At 29.8% G+C, this 18,613-nt stretch overlaps 4 protein-coding genes across 6 annotated transcripts; 2 read left to right on the top strand and 2 right to left on the bottom strand.

The window, feature by feature from the left end:
- The first annotated feature begins 740 nt into the window (after positions 1-740).
- LOC105672507 (putative nuclease HARBI1) lies at positions 741-4,348 on the top strand. Its single transcript, XM_067360120.1, has 7 exons — positions 741-758; positions 1,271-1,543; positions 1,726-1,868; positions 1,947-2,146; positions 2,859-3,012; positions 3,089-3,356; positions 3,747-4,348. Exons 1-7 carry the CDS (start codon positions 741-743, stop codon positions 4,284-4,286), a joined length of 1,596 nt encoding a protein of 531 aa, XP_067216221.1. The 3' UTR covers positions 4,287-4,348.
- A 576-nt stretch (positions 4,349-4,924) lies between these two features.
- On the bottom strand, positions 4,925-13,409 carry LOC137001614 (uncharacterized). Of its 3 annotated transcripts, none has more exons than XM_067360728.1 (8): positions 13,065-13,409; positions 12,471-12,558; positions 7,221-7,551; positions 6,577-7,125; positions 6,247-6,452; positions 6,012-6,177; positions 5,814-5,907; positions 4,925-5,141 (listed from the first exon to the last, which is right to left on the bottom strand). In XM_067360728.1, the coding sequence occupies exons 3-8, from the start codon at positions 7,546-7,548 to the stop codon at positions 5,000-5,002; spliced, it is 1,485 nt and encodes a 494-aa protein (XP_067216829.1). In that variant the 5' UTR covers positions 7,549-7,551; positions 12,471-12,558; positions 13,065-13,409; the 3' UTR covers positions 4,925-4,999. The 3 variants fall into 3 exon arrangements, with proteins under 3 accessions (XP_067216829.1, XP_067216828.1, XP_067216827.1); XM_067360727.1 differs by having other exon boundaries at positions 12,471-12,568; XM_067360726.1 differs by lacking the exons at positions 12,471-12,558; positions 13,065-13,409 and having other exon boundaries at positions 7,221-8,149.
- Positions 13,410-13,549: 140 nt separating this feature from the next.
- On the bottom strand, positions 13,550-16,851 carry LOC105676124 (uncharacterized). The gene is made up of 6 exons (XM_067360494.1): positions 16,764-16,851; positions 16,535-16,648; positions 16,367-16,432; positions 15,914-16,188; positions 15,596-15,749; positions 13,550-15,216 (listed from the first exon to the last, which is right to left on the bottom strand). The coding sequence occupies exons 1-6, from the start codon at positions 16,849-16,851 to the stop codon at positions 15,041-15,043; spliced, it is 873 nt and encodes a 290-aa protein (XP_067216595.1). The 3' UTR covers positions 13,550-15,040.
- Positions 16,852-17,030: 179 nt separating this feature from the next.
- LOC137001502 (putative nuclease HARBI1) lies at positions 17,031-18,251 on the top strand. The gene is made up of 2 exons (XM_067360495.1): positions 17,031-17,057; positions 17,524-18,251. The coding sequence occupies exons 1-2, from the start codon at positions 17,031-17,033 to the stop codon at positions 18,073-18,075; spliced, it is 579 nt and encodes a 192-aa protein (XP_067216596.1). The 3' UTR covers positions 18,076-18,251.
- Positions 18,252-18,613: the final 362 nt, after the last annotated feature.

Raw genomic sequence — 18,613 nt, forward strand, 5'->3', positions numbered from 1 at the left:
CGCCAAATTCCGGTATTTGCGAGGCCAACCAGCTTACCGCGTTTCCGGCCGGTAAGGCGCTCGCATTCGACATTAATCGACTCTGTCCGTTATTAGAATAATTACTATGGTTCGATCGTACATTACCGGACGATGATCTCTGCAGAGTTACCAGCCCGCTCGGACCTGCTGTCCCTGCATCCTGGGCGGTCGGTGCACTCGCTTCCTGTGGCGCCAACCTCTGCAACACCTGGAGCAAGATCTGCTGCTGTTGCTGCATCATCATCGACATCTCGGTGATAGCATGGCAGAGAGCTCCCGAACTTGGTGGATCTGCATCGGTGGCTCGACTTGAGGACGACTCTGCTGGGTCATGCATCAGACCCGTCTCTCTCGGCATCTCCAACGTCCTCTCGGTATGGCTCGTCCTCTCCAGGTAAGTCAGAATCTGGTCTACCAATAAATCACGGTCGTTTGAGACCGGTAATTGGTATCTTTTCGCTTCTCTCTGGAGCTGTTCTAACGAAGCCTTTTCTAGGTCTTCTCTGTCCATCATGGACCTGGTTTTCGGCATTCTAAAGCTCAACGCGGCTTTGAAAAATCCGTTGATCGACCCGCCACGCTCCGACGGCAACTTTTGCCTTTTTCGACTCGACGCGGATTACTTCCGCCCGCACACTGCTTCTACTCGGCACGACAAGAGTTTTTGTCACTTTTTCGACTCGGCGCGGACTTATTCAGTCCGAAAAATGTTCAAATAAATGTTCTATTACGACAAAGTTCGTCTACTTTATTCGACTCGACTCCGACTCAAAGGGCCTGCAATCCCTTCCGACACGACACGGCAATTTTCGACTTTAAATTTTTCGACTTTTCCGACACGGGTTAAATAGGCCCGTTATCCCACTTCTGAGTTGAAAGATTCGATTCAATCTTCTGATAAAAAGTAGTTCGACCCGACACAATTAATTTTAAACGGCTGCGACGGTTACGTCCTAGACGTGACCCCGGATATTATGTTTTATTTATTAAAGAAAATATATATTAATGAAAACGGTAATTGAAAGGATGGTTCTGGCTGATCAAATAATATCGACACTGGCTTTACGTGATTTTTAACAAACTGTCTTTATGTAGAAATATTACAACTTTGCGAAAAACGACTAAGTTTCGATTCGACTAATTCGGCCCGACTGTCTCTCTATATTTTCGATTGTGCGACTGTTCTGTTTGATTCGGCGATAGAGAGTGCCTTCTCGTTCTTGTGTTATCTATCAGGTCGACTCGCTAGAAAATTCTCGATCATTTTATCGGTTACAATTTAACAAGAGGAAAATATCTGGAGCGGGAGCGCGCTCGCGCAGAATCGATTATATCGTGGAGCTGCTATCGATGCTCTGGCTGCCGTCTGCTGGCGCCAACTATCGGTAGTAATCGGTTGCATCTTACACTATCTTCTTCATCATCTAGCAGTGATGAAGATGAAATAATAAAAGAAAATCCTAAAAAAATTCCAAAAATCGAAAATTTTATCAATGTTGTACATAATCTTACTGATAAGGACGTAAGTCGATTATATATTTATATAATTATTGATTATATGATTATATATTTATTATTTATTAATAATTTAATTGTTGCTGTACAGGTATTGTTTATTATACTGTATTGGTATTGTATTATGTAAAAAAATATATACATGTGTTGTATATAAGTGCTACAAATAATTATATATTATTGTTACAGTTCAAAAGTCATTTTCGTGTAGCAAGAGCAACAGCTTATAAAATAATTGAAATTTACACAATTTCACAATTCTATCCGTCTGATAGAACTCACAGAGGTAGTAAACCTACCTCTGCTGAATTGGACATTTTATCATTTTTGTGGTATATTTCATACGTACATAGATTATAACTGTCACTCATTTAAAATATGTGCAAATAGTTATTTATCATTCAATTTAGGTTTGCTGGAAATAAAGTATGTCTTAGAGATGTCTCCCAGAGATTTGGAGTATGCCCTGCGACGACGTTTAGACAGAACAAGCGAGTGATGAATTTTCTCATTGATATAGCTCCAAATATAATAAAATTTAGTGAAAAGGAGCGCACTACAAACGAGTTTTTTGAAGTTGCTCTGAATACAGGGTATCTCAGACTTATTTATATTAATTTATATTTATATTAATGTGTGCGTTTATTATCTGTATTTCCGCTGTTTTTTTTTATTAGTACATCCAAACAAACATAGAACATTACGGCAATATTGTAACATTGTAATACTATTACAACAACAGGAACAAATTTCCCATTAGGCTGGATAGACTATGGGTGCGGTCGAGTTGCCGCTTCTGAATGCTTCGAACGCTTTCGTTTTCAACGCTTTCATGGAATGGTCAAGTAGCGCTACAGATGTTCTCAACGTTGGTAAAATTGACCGGTCTGAAAGTGTCTGAAGCGTTTGAAGTGCAAAATTAAAAAAAAATATAAATTAACATATAAAACATAACGAAATTTAAAAATTTTTTAAAAATGAATAAAGATATAGCTGCAATATGTATTGTAAAGAATTATTTAGATATATATTCTTATCTTTGTGATGATGAGGAAATTGACATAATAATAACCTCTCAAAATATCACAAATGAAAACCGTATTAAGAATATTGAAAATTATGTTGAACATATTGTACCATCACTCAGTAGTGAATATTTTAAATCGCATTTTCGGTAAATAATATCATTAATAACAATTTTATAAGAAAATTTGTATTTATAATTATACTACATAATATACTACAATATATATTATTATACTATAATAATACGAATTGTGTGTGTGTATAATATATGTAATGTATAATATAATTATATAATTATTTGATAAATAGAATGCTACCTTCAACGTTCGAATTTGTTTTGAATGAGATCGGAGATCAGCTTTGTCGTAATACTGATGGAAATCAAATGGTATCTCCAGATAAACAACTCTTATTAAGTTTATGGCGTTTTGCAACTCCAGATTCATACAGGTATATAGTTACTTTTCTAATCGACTTTTGCATTTTAATATAACTACTATATATGCAACAATAATTTCTTTTTTAGATCAATAATTCATAGATTTAATGTTAGTAAAGATACAGCGATAAATAGTATGCGCCGTGTGACTAAAGCATTATGCAAACTTTCATCAAGATTTATAGTATGGCCCACAGAAAATAAAATACAAAATAATATACTTGGATTCTCTATTATAAGTGGTTTTCCTGATACTATTGGGGCTATAGATGGAACCCACATAAATATTCCTGCACCTACAGTAAATCCAGAGGCTTATGTGAATCGAAAGGAACATCATTCAATTCATTTGCAGGTAGTGTTCTAATAAAATGCTTTCTAATAATTGAAAAAGACCTATAATATAAAAATTATATATCTCAATATCAATACCTAAATTAAAATTGAAAAACATTCAATTTTAATTTAGGTATTTTTAAATGAAATATATATTACGTAGATATTTACATATTTATACATATTATACATATTATAATATTTGTATATCTTGTTCTTTATTGTTGAACTATGCTTAACTTTGTACATATTTTTTAAATATTTGTTGCTATTAAATTGTCAAACATTCTGTTACTTTATGTACGTTCCCTTCTAAATCATTATTAATTTTTCAAATACTTAATAAAGTTAATAATATTGATGAATTTATGAACAATTAACATTAAACAAATTTTCGCACTTTTTGCAGGCTGTTTGTGATCACACAAGATATTTTACACACGTCTATGTCGGGAATGTGGGTTCTGTTCATGACTCTCGTGTTTTTCGTTTATCGTCTCTAAAAGAATATATTAATAATCCAACGAAATTTCCTAATAATACACATATAATCGGAGATGCTGCTTATGCATTACATAAACATTTATTAGTTCCTTATTCTGATAATGGTCATCTTACACAATGTCAGAAAAACTATAATTTGTGTCATTCTTCTACTAGAATGGTAATTGAAAGAGCGTTCGGTCTTTTAAAAGGACGTTGGAGAAGTCTCTTACATAATTTAGCAATGAATCGTGTGGATTTTATACCTTACCATATATTAGCTTGTTGCGTACTACACAACATTTGTTTGTTGAAAAAAGATGAATTGGAGATGCAAGACGTTGTTGTGGAAGTCGAAGAAACAGGACCACAAGAAAATAGAAATATTCAGTATACTGATAGGAATGTTGCGGTAGTTAAAAGAAATAATATAAGTGCAAACCTACTTATAAGAAATAATCTGTAAGAACTAATAAATAGCTTGAATATAGTCAATGTAATGTATAAAAACAAATGTGTTGTATGCATATTTTTATTGAAACTTTTTGTGGTTTTATACATATAATATAATTAGTGTAACTTTTACTTTTGTATGTACCCAATCAGCAAACAATGTTTTTAAAAATGTTTTTAAAAACATTTTCAAAACATTTTTAAAAACATTTTGAAAAACGTTAAAAATAATGGGTTAAGTCCCCTTTTTCTCATTAAAAAAATATTTATTTTAACATTTGATAAAATGTTTTTATAACGTTAAAAAATGTTTATTTTAATATTTGAACAAATGTTTTTATAACGTTACAAAATGTTTATTTTAACATTTAAAGAAATGTTTTTATAATGTTAAAAAATGTTTATTTTAAAATTGGAAAAAATGTTTTTTTAACGTTATAAATACGATTGTTTAACATTTGAAGAAAATGTATTTTCCAGATTTGAGAAACGTTTTTTTGAAGATTTGAAAAATGATTATTTAAGATTTGAAAAAATATTTTTTTATTATTTGAAAATGGGTTAAAATTGAATAAATGAAAATGAACAAACATTTTTTGGTTACCAAAGAAAGTATTTTTATGTATACTTATACATAATGTAACATCAATATATTATATAAGTAATAATATGTACTTTATAATTAAAATATATAATAAAACAAAAATAAGGGTACTTATGGATGTTTTATGAGATACTTTTATCTATTTCATCACAGTCTTTTTCACTCAGGTCATCGCCTAATTCGTCATCGTTTTCAGAAGAACCGCTTTCGCTATCATCGGTAACATCTTCTGGGTCGTCTTTCTTATTGTTATTGACGTTTTTGCTAATACAAAATAGAAAATAGATATTACTAAACGTTCAAAAATATAAATGTACCACAGAGTGGCTTCGATGGCTTCATATCAGGCATATCAACACTATAATTACAAATGTAAATAAATTACATACTAATTATTAATTATATTACTAATTATTTTGTTAATTTATAATTGAATACACTTTAATAACTAAATTACATGTTTAATTGAAACTAATAATACAAGGTTTTAAACATTTTATATTTTACTAATAATATTACAATACAACATATATGTAACTTTCAACTTACATAATTTTAAATCAACATATAATGTAATATTTAAATTGGATTCAATTACAAATTTAGAAAAAAATTAGAAGTTAAATTATTTTCAATTACACATTTGTAAAGTAATTAAGAGTTAGTTTTAATTAAAACAAATTTTACTTTTAATTATGTCATTGAATCCGATTTAATAGCTAAATTATACGTTTAATTAAATGTAATGTAAGATGAAAGTTTTATATGTTATACAAATCGCAAACTTGTTTAAAAAAGTTTAAAAATCGACGGGAAAATATTTTAAAAATCGTAATATTACTAATTTTTTAAGCAATTTAATTTAGTATTACATACGTGCGCAGTCAAGATCTGCTAAAAAAGTGTTATAAAAAAACTAAAATATGTAATATTTACTTTTTTAAACGAAAGGTGGCTTGAGCTAACCAAGGTCCTGCATTCCGCCCAAATGTGGTATTATTGATCATTGGAAAATCCATAGCTACTGCTTCTATAAGAAAAAAATACAATATAAGAGCACACAGTATATCTCTATCAGGCTCAATTACATTTATTTATTGGAACAGGTCTATTTGTGAGACAATAAAATCTTACCAATCATTATTTTGGCAATTCGACGATTTGATAACTTTATCTTCGTTCCTCGTTGTCCTTTCCAATTGAAAACACTTGCTACTTCATCGTCCAGAACTAACCGGAGTATGGAATTAATCTGTTTTTTTAATGGTTCTCCCATGACTCCTGAGTGTAGCGCTTCGACCTAAAAATTATATATAATTATAGATAATGTAACTAAAAAATAATGTAGCAAGAAAATAAAATATCTCACCACTTGCAAATGAAAAGTTTCTTTTTTTAGTTTACGTTCGACGATGCGTAATTCTTCTATGTTTTTTACAAGAAACTCGTCCAAAACATGGACAGTAGGAGTCATCATTACGGTTGAAGGCTTCTTCACCATTGCCGCTGTTTCCAAGAAACTTTCCATATTTTTGTCAGTTTTGCGCAAAGACATTTTGCACGAAAACACTTCAACTGAAAGTAATCGAAAACATAAGTTTTATTTAGGGTTGTTAGTATAAGTGAGAGAGCAACAATCTACTTCACTATCTGTTATATCTTCATTACTCTGTATATATAAACGACATTTTCAACATACCGTTGAGATAACAAATTGCATCGGCCAGAGATTCCAGTGTGGCCACTCCTCCTTCGATATAAGCACACTTGTGATTTATTTTCGAAGGTATTTTACATCCTATAATTTTTGAAAAATGTTCAGCACTATACACTCCTGGCTTATTTGTTGCACGGTTCGAAGTCGGCATCTTCGTGACGAGAGAATCCTCTTTTGCGGGCTTTAGCCCCTTAGTTCCCTTGTCATCTATCGATATTTCATCACATGAGCTACAATTCGGCTGCTGTGCATTGTCCAATAATGAATACTGATTATCCGTTACATCCTTTATATTGCTCAATGACCGGCTTGCCTGTTCAGGCTTGCTTATATTCCCCAATTTCGGAATAGGTGGTAACATCGTCTGTGTAATTTGCTTTTTCTGGACGTTTTTATTGTGCGAACCGACAAAACGCTGCGTTGTTTTTTTAAGTCGTTTTTCTTTGCCTTTTTCTTCAAGATCTGAATGTAGTGCTGCATTCGGATTTTTATCAATTTTTACTAGCATTTTCATGCCCCGATCATAGTTTTCTGCAAAAGATTATGAATTTTATATATTAGGGCAAGAAAGTGTAAACCATTGTAAGATAAATTATATAAGAAAAATTATCTCATCTGAAATTTACCAATGCCTTGTTCAATCTTTCGGATAGAAAAACAATTCCACTCCGGATTAGCTTTCGCACACTGCTTGACTAATTTATGAATGGTCCCTTTGTGTTCATTTATCGGGTACCAGCTTAATGTGCCCATCGTCGTAATCCACGACGATGGAATCAGATCATTGAAACCTTCAACATTGTCTTCCTCGTCACTTTCAAAGTGAACAATTGACCAAACTGTCGCGTCGTTAACGGTAAATGTTTTTTCAGCAGGTAATTTTTCACATGATTCAGTCATCGTTGACAAACCGTCATTAATTGGTGAATTTGTTTTATCAGTCATCTCTGTCATGTTCTGAGGAAATCGAAGCAATACATTTATAAAACATTTATATAATTTTATAATTACATAAAATTAATGAATAAACAATATTATCAGCACATAATGGATAAACAACATTATCAACACATAATGGGCAGACGATGATAATCTGTAATTGTATGATATGTGAAGAATTTAAAAATACACGCCGAAGAATAGTGTACAGGATTCTGAAAATGTTTTTTACACACATTAAAAAGTAAAATTGATAATGTTGTTTAATTAAAGTGCTCGAAAATTGCATTTGTTTCTCATGTGAAGCATGCTCTTTACGATGCAAGAGCTTCCACAAATAAGTTTGAAAATTGTTATCATACTAGGCATGCTGTCGTTATATCTAAAAACTTAAAGTACTAATCCCCCTCTCTGTCATTGATACATATTGTTGATCTCAATAAAAAAATAAGATTAATTTACATAAACGATCATAAAAGAGTTATATGATAAACTCAAGTATTTTATTATTACCTTTTTAATGTTTCTTGTCGTATTTGAATCGAATGGGGATATGCGCGTGTATAAAATGAAAGATAAGTGAAGAGAAAAAATGCAATGAAAGAGAAAAATAAGATAAGTGAAGAGAGAAAATGCAATGAAACAGAAAAAAGATATAGTGATGATTAATATACTCAATTAAAGCGCGTCACAATGTAAAATTGACGATACAATGTAGCCAGTTTTGTACGGTAACTGAACATATTTTATGGTAATTTCTGACAATGGCCACATTTTAAGATTAGACAATTTGTTAACTTTAAATACTCCCACTCGGGAACTCGCACAAGGTGTAGTGTAAAAGTCGCATTTGTTAACAAATTCTCTACCAATCACGATTGGAGCCTGCAAAAGGTCAGAAAAAGCTATGTTCTCGACTATTATAATATTTCCGGCAGCAGTGCCACAACAATTGTTAGGACTTTTATTTATTAACTTGAATTGTAGAAGCGCAACACCACGATACCTGGTGTCTACAAGCTGGTAGCAACGGACCAGTATTATGAAGATAAAAAAACTTCGGATAATGATTATTTTGCAGTTCTGTTGAATTATCAGACTCAAATGACATTATTTCTCCAATTCGTCGTCCAATTTGTTCAAGCGGCTTACTGCGACCTCTGACTTTTCTCTTTATGTTCTGCATATAATTTTCAAAAGGAAATGCTGATACCGTATCCAAAGAGAAATTATCTAATTTATCTGCAAAATAATGGGCATCGTCAGCTATATGTATATTATTATGGAAATTGTGGGCAATAAAATTTTGATTGTATAATATTGCAGTCAATTCAACAAAATGTTTCAGAAGATCTTTGGCAAATTGACGAAATTCCTGCTCTTTACACAGATTCGGGTTTAATAAAATCCTCATTGCAAAATGGAATTCCAAGAAATGAAGATATTTTTCTTCACTAAGAATATTTTTCAAAACAACTGGCCCTATATACAAAATAAATAGTCTAAATTCCGTTGCTTTCCACCGTAAAATAATATATATCTCTCTAGGCTTTCTTGCAAACTCTGAGGGAATACAGCATTGAGATTGAACGAGACGATTTGACAGTAATTCAATTTGAGCAGCCGAAAGTCTGTAAGGAATTTCTCCCTTGTACCACATATTCACGATCATCGTACGCATTACACCAAGGCATTGTAAGTGTAAATAATCTAAAATAAAATGGTGTACAAAATCTAAACCTAAAATTTGTGTAAGAGGAGTATCTCGACGTCGAAAATTACGATCTCTCCATTCCAGAAAATCTTCACACGTGCGAGTAGGACTCTCTAAATCAACGAAGATTCGTCGTTTATCTGAAGTGACACCTCGGACAGTGCATCTAGTGCAGGAATGAAATCCTGTATGCGCTACTATTCCCATTATATAACTTTTGGCTGGGGCATCGCAAACAAAATAAACACCATCTAACTGCACAGTCTGATTTTCGAAATTAATGCCATTTTCATTGATACTATTAATTTCGACAATGAAATCTTGCAAGTAATCCTCTAGATTTGTAGGTTTCTCTTTACCATAATATACTCCTATAGGAAACACTTGTTTACGCAATTCTGGAACAGATACTATACTGCATAATATGGGATACACTTGATCAGGCGAACTTCTGAACAGAGGTAATCCGTCAATGTTAATTAATAATTTAAAAGACCTTACGTTTTTCAAGTACTTGGGGGCAATTTTTAATAACTGTTTTTTTAATCCAATATGAATGTAATGGCCAGGCTCGACAACTTTTTTCATTAATTTTACATTTGTTTTCAGCAGTGTGCGTGCATTGACCGGGAATCTAGGCTCTGTTTCACTATCCACAAAACACTCGTGATTTTCTTTTAGTCCTATCAATAAATCTGAAATGGCTTTATGCGTTATGTTGTGCTTTAAAGCCCAACCGCGAAGAAATTTCAACACTTTCGAATTATCAGAAGCTGAATATTCGCTAGATTCAGAACTCGAATTGGATGGGGAGTGTGTGCGATCGGGAGAATCATCACGATCGAGATTGTCATATAAAATATCATCACCTATTCCGTAATCATCACTATCCCAAGTTTCATAAGCAAAATGTTCAGAATAGTCAGAATGATGCGAAATTTCAGAATGATGCAAAATTTCAGAATGATGAGATAGTTCCGAATGAGGAGAAAGTTCAGACTGATGAGAAAGTGCATAATGAGCAGAAAGTTCAGAATTCTCTTGGTCGAGTTCAATTGAGGAATCTGTTGAATTAGGTTCCTCTACATTTTCAGCGATAAGTCTCCGTCTTTTGGCTTTTTTGCTTAGTTCATGGAACGGTATATCTTTTGGCATGTTTTTTCTTTGATGAACTGTAAATAAATTTAATTCTGCTAATTTCTAAGAAAGTTATCATTTTTGAAATATAATATTGGCTTAATATATTAAATATGATTCAAAATTGTTAATATACAATATTATTGACAAGAAATACAATATTGTATTTATGTTGGTTAACAAAAGGCTTTATGTGTATGCAGGTCTTGATCAAGGACCACGACTTAAAAATGAAAAAGAGTTTAGGTATCAAAAAGTCTGAAAAATTACACAACAAACTAAAGATCCCCGACATGTTTTCCCAATACACATATATTGAGCCTATGTATGTTTCCGAGTGATAGCTGCATTCTTTGCCACATTTGAATTGCTGACACCCGGGCAACCACCCGAAAGCCACATTTAATAATTTTTAATAATTTTAATAAAAATTGAAGGCTTTGACGGTTGACGCCATTGGCGTATGTGTAGGCTAGTCAACCGTAAAAGCCTTCAATTTTTAATCATATTTAATATTTTAAACCATGTCCGAGATATTATATTTGAAGGTTGAAAACTTTCTTTAAGATTTTAAGAAATTGACAGAAATAACTTTTTAAGTCGTTAAAAATTGTTATATTTAATCTTTTGAAAACATTAGCAATCAGTTATTATGTTGCGATCGGATTGAGACATAACCATATATATTATGTATTTAATTACCAATACTTTAAATGAAGCACATAATAAGATATTGCAAAAAGTTATAATACTATAACCCCGGATAAAAATTAAACCGTATGGCACATTTTTTAATTTATGGTAGATCTATATATACAGCAAGCAAAATTAAAATAAATATTTGATAAGTGATGCCCAAATCAGGGAATAAAAATAACTTACATTAAAATGAATCAATACTACTCTCTTAATCTGAATTAGTAAAGAAAACTCACTGATCTTCAATATATATAAGTCACAATGTGCTGCAGTTATACATAAGTATACCACTGCGAATCAGTGAATACTCACAGATTGATTCAGTGAAATTAACAACTTATCACTGATTTAGACAATGAAATGAATGATCTGTAAAATTAAAATTGCCATGAATGAAAATACAAAGATCGTATTACTAAAATATACTGCATTAAAATAATCTATTACAATGGTATGTTTATCATATTAATACTTAGAAAAGAAACGACACCTTTTGTTTTTTTATATTTTTGTATAAACTAAACATTCTAGACAGCAAAAACTAAGTATAGCCAAAAGAATATAAATAATATATTAGCAAACTCAAAGAGGAACAAAAATGTGAATATGCAATCAGAAAGTGATCTCCGCCGAGTTTAATAATAATTTATTTCTATTTCTTCGTGTAAATTTAGTTTCTGTTATGTAAATTAATTAATTATATGAAGTATGTACGTAGACTCTCCATGCACACAATTTATCATTCTGCTCAGTGTTAAACCATTTTCATATTGACTGCATACGTACAGTTAAAAATGGATTTTTCTAACTGTTTTCACTTTTCCCAAATTTTGTTTTACAAATATTGTTCAAATATATTTAAATCACTGGCATTAACATGCACATATTTTAAGCAAAATGATTTATGCAGGAATTTAGTTCACATTGTAATAAAAGTAAAAGAAAGTAAAAAATCCACTTTTAACTGTATACGCATGCAGTCGATATGAATATTGTTTAACGTTGAGCATAATGATAAATAGCATGGACAATCTACATACATACTTCATATAATTTATTGATTTACATAATAGAAACTGAGTTTAAACGAACAAATAGAAATAAATTATTATATAAACTCAGTGGAATTTTTTGATTGCGCATTCACATTTTTGTTCCTCTATTTGATAAAATATTATTTATATTTCTTTGGTTATACTTAACCTTTGTTACTTAGAATGTGTTTAGTTATACTAAATATGAATTGATATGAAGCTCATATGTGTACATATTTCATACTTGTCATATAATACACAAACATTTTTTAACTATATTGGGGGAATTTGCTGCGACAACTTGTCTACAAACTAGCTATGACAAATATGATAAGAAATAAGGTATTACTTACTTGATTGATCAAAAGCTTCTGAAATGTTATAAACTTGCACTGTGAATCCGTATTCAGAGCAATTCAGAGTTCAACCGCACACGCTTTCCTGTAAAATACTATTATAGGTTAGACAAAATCGCATAATATTTGGGCTGCGTTCCGTTTCACGCATATGCGCGCATAATATATAATATACGTAACGTGTACTGTAGATAAATGCGCGCATATGCGTGAAACGGAACGCAGCCTTGGTATCACAAGTTTTTACGTAATTTTCTATGATTTGTTCACAGTCGTACTTTTTCGTAAGTATTTTAGTTACCGTACACTGCAGCGGTATAATGATGATTTGCCGATGGACATATTTTAACCACCGACACAAATCGATGAAATATAGCAATGTAAATTTTTCCACTTGTTTCTTTTATTTCCGATACACACAATGTATATATTATATAGATCGAGGGCTCGTGAAAAAAAGTCCTTTCCTCGATCAGCAATAAATTCCAGTCCAAGCAATAAAATTTGCATCAGACACGTAAGTGCAAAATTTAAGGTTATGCAACGATACGGTAATAATGGTTATATATAATAAATTATTAAAATGAAAACCTTTATTTTCTATGAAGCCAATTTACTCTGCATCAGCAGCGAAGTTTTTTTCGGGATGATTTCTCAAGTCCTTTCGCTTTCGAATCAAGGGCATTCAAGGGTAAAGCCTCTGGTCTGCAGGACACAATAATGGCTCCTGCGCCTCCTGCACACCAGCGCGATGCGTGTATATATAAAAAAGCTTTTTCTTCTTCTTCTTCTTCTTCGGATTTGGTTGACACCGAACCGCGTAGTGCAGGCTCATACGGCCATAAACTGGTTATTGTGGGACAATCTGTCGTTGAAATCGGAAAACTCTGCGAGCTCGAAAGCTCTAACCGGGGAGAGTGATAGAAAGGGAGAGGAGAAGGGGAAGGAAAGGAAAAAAACTGTGTATATAAACAATAAACCTGGTTTCGCTCACGCCGCGCGCGCGGAATATATGTATAATATAGGCCGGTATTCATAGTCAGATTTAAGATTATCTTAAGAGCAGTCTTGGGTCTTAAGATCTCGTTCAACTAATGAAATGGCTGCAAATGACGATCTTAATAAATATAAGATCTGACTATGAATACCGGCCATAGTCCCATGTCGAAAGTCATTTTTCATTCAAATATAATGCACTGCATTTTGTGCATGATTTTCTTCAAATTAATATGCCACACGTATATATGTATATACATAGTATTATATATAGAACACAAATATTAAATATTAAATTAATGTTAAATAATGATTAAATAGTTGTCTTTTAAAATTATTTTAAATGATAATAAATTAAAAATAAATATTAAAATAATGAGAAAAAAGATATTTAATAAATGTTGAATAAAATATAAATGTCTTTTCAAATCATTTTTTCACATAGAGAATTAATGTAAAATAAACATGAAATAAAATAAATGTAAAATAATTGTTTCTTTAAACCATTTTATTTTAAATGAAAAATTAATGTAAAATAAACATATATTAAATTAATGTGAAATAAATGTTAAATAAATATTTGTCGAATCATTATTTCAAGTGAATAATATAAATATAACATAAACGTTAAATAAACGTTAGATAAATGTTTTTTGAAATTATTATTTCAAATAAATAATTAATGTAACATAAACATTAAATAAACTTTAAATAAACGTTAAATAAACATTTAAAAAATGTTATTTGAAATCATTATTTCAGATGAATAATGAATGTAACATAAACATTAAATAAACGTTAAATAAACGTTAGATAAATGTTTTTTGAAATAGTTATTTCAAATAAATAATTAATGTAAAATAAACGTTAAATAAATCTTAAATAAACGTTAAATAAATATTTTTCTCTGAATCATTATTTTAAACGAATAATTAATGAAAAATAAATATAAAATAAACGTTAAATAAATATTATTTTGAAAATGAATCGTACAAATGAATAATTGAAAAAAAATAAATATTAAAAAAACATTTTAAAAACATTGTCTGCTGATTGGGTAATAATAAAACATATTTTTAAACATTTTGTATATTGTTTAAATTTTGTTTAGAATTAGTGTCTAAACATATATATTTAGTATTATAATTTATGGATATGCTCAACAAAAATCATGGATATATTACTATAAAATTATTATAAAAAAACTTTGCTGGTAATAATAAAAATAAAAATATTTTTTTCACTATCATTATATAAAAATAAAAAATTAATGTTAGTTATATATAATATCCATAAAAATTCTCTCTTAAAAATATTCTTTTAAATAATCACAGATTTTTTTTTAGTAACTATGACTATTTTCTTAAGTTTAATACAGAAAAAATAAAAAATTATCCTCTTTTTTAATAATCACAGACCAAGTTTCCTTAGAAATAGACAACTTCTTAAATCGTTACACATAATAATTTTTCTCTTTTGTGCTAATTAATAAAAAAATAATTATCTTTTTTGTGTTAAATGTAGTCAGTCTTCTTATTTCTGTCTATCTTCGTAATCAATTATACTACGTGTTATTTCTCAAGTAGTTTGCTTAAAATATCAAGTAATTTATCTTGTCGTGCCATTGCTTCTTCATGCATTTTTTTTTGTGCAATTGTATTTTCTTCATACATTTGCTCCAATCCAGTACGTCTTTTACCTATAATTGCAATATATATTGTAATAAACAATAATATAATAAATATATAATAGTATTAATATATTGTTCTTTATATATAATTTCAATGACGTTGAGAAAATTACTATTGCATGAAAAAAAATTATAACAGATAACATAAAATAAATTACTCAATATTTTACATTAATTAAAAAATAACATATGGCATAATTGATTCGAAGAAGATAGAAAGAACTTATATTTAGCATAAAAAAAGATAATTATTTTTCTATAATTAATACAAAAAGGGTAATTACTTTTCTGTATAATGATTTAAAAAGTAGTCATTACTGTCAAAAAAACTGTGATTATTTTAAAAGATATTTTTAAAACAGAAATTTTATGGATATATTAATCACATCATTGAAATTATATGTAATATATTATACACACATATAACAACACTTACGTTTCATAGGTAATTTCGGTTTTTTTGAAGACAGGATAATTTCGTTATTTTCGGTGTCATTCTCTTCTTCAGAAGATATATGCATTGTTTTGCCAGAATCTAATGTAGAAACTGGAGCTATCCATGGTTTTTTGTTGAACATTTTATCTATAATCTGTAAAATTAAAAATATTTAGATATAGATAAGCACTATTATTTCTAATAAAGCATGTATTAAAATTAAGAAATATGTTCAATACATTAAAAAAGGAAAAATTATACTAATTATATGATACATCGTCAGTTTTAATCAAGAATATAAAAATATTTCGTATAAAGTATATTCAATCTACTTACATTAAAATATCGCCAAGCTCGAGTATTATTACCACTCTTTGCATTATGATCCTTGACACTTTTATATGTATTTTTTAAGCCAGCCATTTTACTTTTGCATTGTGTACCAGTAACACTGTAACCTTTTTTTATTAATAAACAAGAAATCATATTCCAAAAATTTTTTACTGATATTTTACCAGATGTCAATTTATCTTCATGTTCTTTATATGTTGAAAGAAATAAAAGAATTGCTTCATAAGGCCAACGAAAGCTATCTGTAAAACAATATATTTAAATAAATTACAAATATATATATATATATTTAAACATATGAACAGAGAAAATTTAAGTTTATATATATGTAAAAGAAAATTGAATAAATCACTTAAATTTTCTCTGTTCATGTACGTTTACATAAATTTATTTTGATTCAAAAATATAGCAATGTCATACCTTTTTCTTCAGAATCTTCTGAAATTTTAGGAACACTCTCATCATCATAAGAAGAGGTAGAAGCTTCTATAAATGTATAAATATATTTCTATAGTATCAAGACAATGTACATCATGATAATTATTTTTTATACAACAATGAAATAACTGTATATAAAAGAGTTATTACCTGATTCATTAACTGGTAATTTTTGACTTGCATTATTTCGTTGTTCTTCTAAAGGACGCGTTTTGTTTACATTGCTTAGTTTTTCTTCTAAAAGACGCGTTGCAAATATCATATCTATTTGAGAAAGAGATCTAAATATTAGAATATTTTTTTTAAAATTACACAAAAATCTAATTTATTATTTATATATAGATATATACACATATGATATAGGTTATACAGTTCTTACCTTTATTAGCTTTCGTTGCTTCTTCTTCCGATACTTCTAATATGTAAGTACTTTGATTTCTTTCATCAAATAGCGTAATATTTGGCATTTTTAACAATAATGTAGCTCAACGTTTCTTATTATACACAGAATCTTCAGATGAGCACGTAGAACCACGTTACACATGTATGTTGTTCAGTCGACAGTCGACACAATTTCCCGCAATTTACGAAAATTCAAAAAACGCTTCAGCCGTACTACCTCTCCGGCTGCAGCATTGGAAGCGAAATGGTAGAGAATATTTATGACGTTTCAGTGACGTCATTTATATCATTGAAATGTTTCGAAGTGCTAAATTGACCGCAGTCGAAACGCTTCAAAGCATTTGTAGCAGTAACTCGACCGCACCCTATAGCCTAGGGCGGCAGATTTTAGGGGGCGGCAAATTTTTAATTTTTGAATTAAAAAAAATTTATTAACACTCGATTTATATTCGAAATACATTCTGATTTTCATCAAAAGAGTCATAATATAAATATGTTCGTGATCATTACTGTTAAAGAGTGTATAAAGTGCTATTTTTTTCGGCGTTTTCGGCGAAATTTATTTCTCGTTTTTCTCCTCCAATCCTCAACCAATTTTGCTGAAATTTTTTCTTTAAGTTTTTTTAATAAATAAAGTAAATAAATAAATTAATTAATAAATAATAAATAAGTAAATAAATAAATAAATCATGAAGTAAACATAAAATTTAATTCCATAAAGTAAATATAATTTTAAGATTACAGGTTTTCCTAAAGTGCTTGGCTGCATTGATGGTACGTCGATTAAAATACAAACTCCAGCACAGAAAATAAAATCAACCTATGTAAACAGGCACGATATTCCATCAATAACATTACAAGGTATATGCGATGCTCGTAAAAGATTCGTCGATGTCTTTACTGGTATTCCAGGAAAGATCCACGATTCACGTGTTCTGAAGTTGTCGGATATTTATGAAGATTTACCAGGAATATGTGAACAAGGCAAATTTTTTATATTGGGAGATGCTGCTTATCCTATAAGGGAATGGTTAATGACTCCCTTTAGAGATTATGGAAATCTATCTTATAAACAGCGAAAATTCAATAAACGGTTTTGTGCAACTCGAGTATTGATCGAGAATGCGTTTGGGCTTTTAAAAGGTCGTTTTCGACAACTAATTGAAGTAGATCTGCATACTGTTGATAAAATATCAAAATTTATTATATCTTGTTGCGTTTTGCATAACTTATTACAAAGATTAGGAGAAATAAAAAGAAACGAATTGATAAATGTACTCTTTCCGTGAAATAAAAACCAATACAATATATAATTATATTTAATTATCAAACATTTATTTATTTTGTGGCAAATAAGTACAACACTTTTCGATAAAAAAACAAAACGTATTCTTTTTTTATTATGTATTTATCGATCACTTTTTAACATTTATATTATATATTTTATTTATTTTATAAACATGTAATCTTTTAACATATTGTAACTTATGCTCCGAATGCTCGAGTATTTTTTATTTCCAATACCAGTATGAGTTTCACAAATAGAGATACTCTTGCTTGTGAATCTCAACAGGGTTTCTCGCAAGAAGTTGGTACTTTAAAAAATTTTTCTCAGTTTCATTACTATTGTCGTTATTATTGCAGCTAATTTTAACATCGCAATTAATCGCTTCGATATTGTTATTAAAAATAGAAAATTTATATTATATATGCGAATATAATTCATTTGTAGTTTTTTCTTTATAAATTTATTTAAAAATATATGAGTAAAGTATGAACCACTTCGAGAATCCGCTAAATCCGGAAAAAAAAATCTTCTCGCATTCA

Source organism: Linepithema humile, chromosome 8, assembly GCF_040581485.1.
Source record: "Linepithema humile isolate Giens D197 chromosome 8, Lhum_UNIL_v1.0, whole genome shotgun sequence".
NCBI classification, from domain to species: domain Eukaryota; kingdom Metazoa; phylum Arthropoda; class Insecta; order Hymenoptera; family Formicidae; genus Linepithema; species Linepithema humile.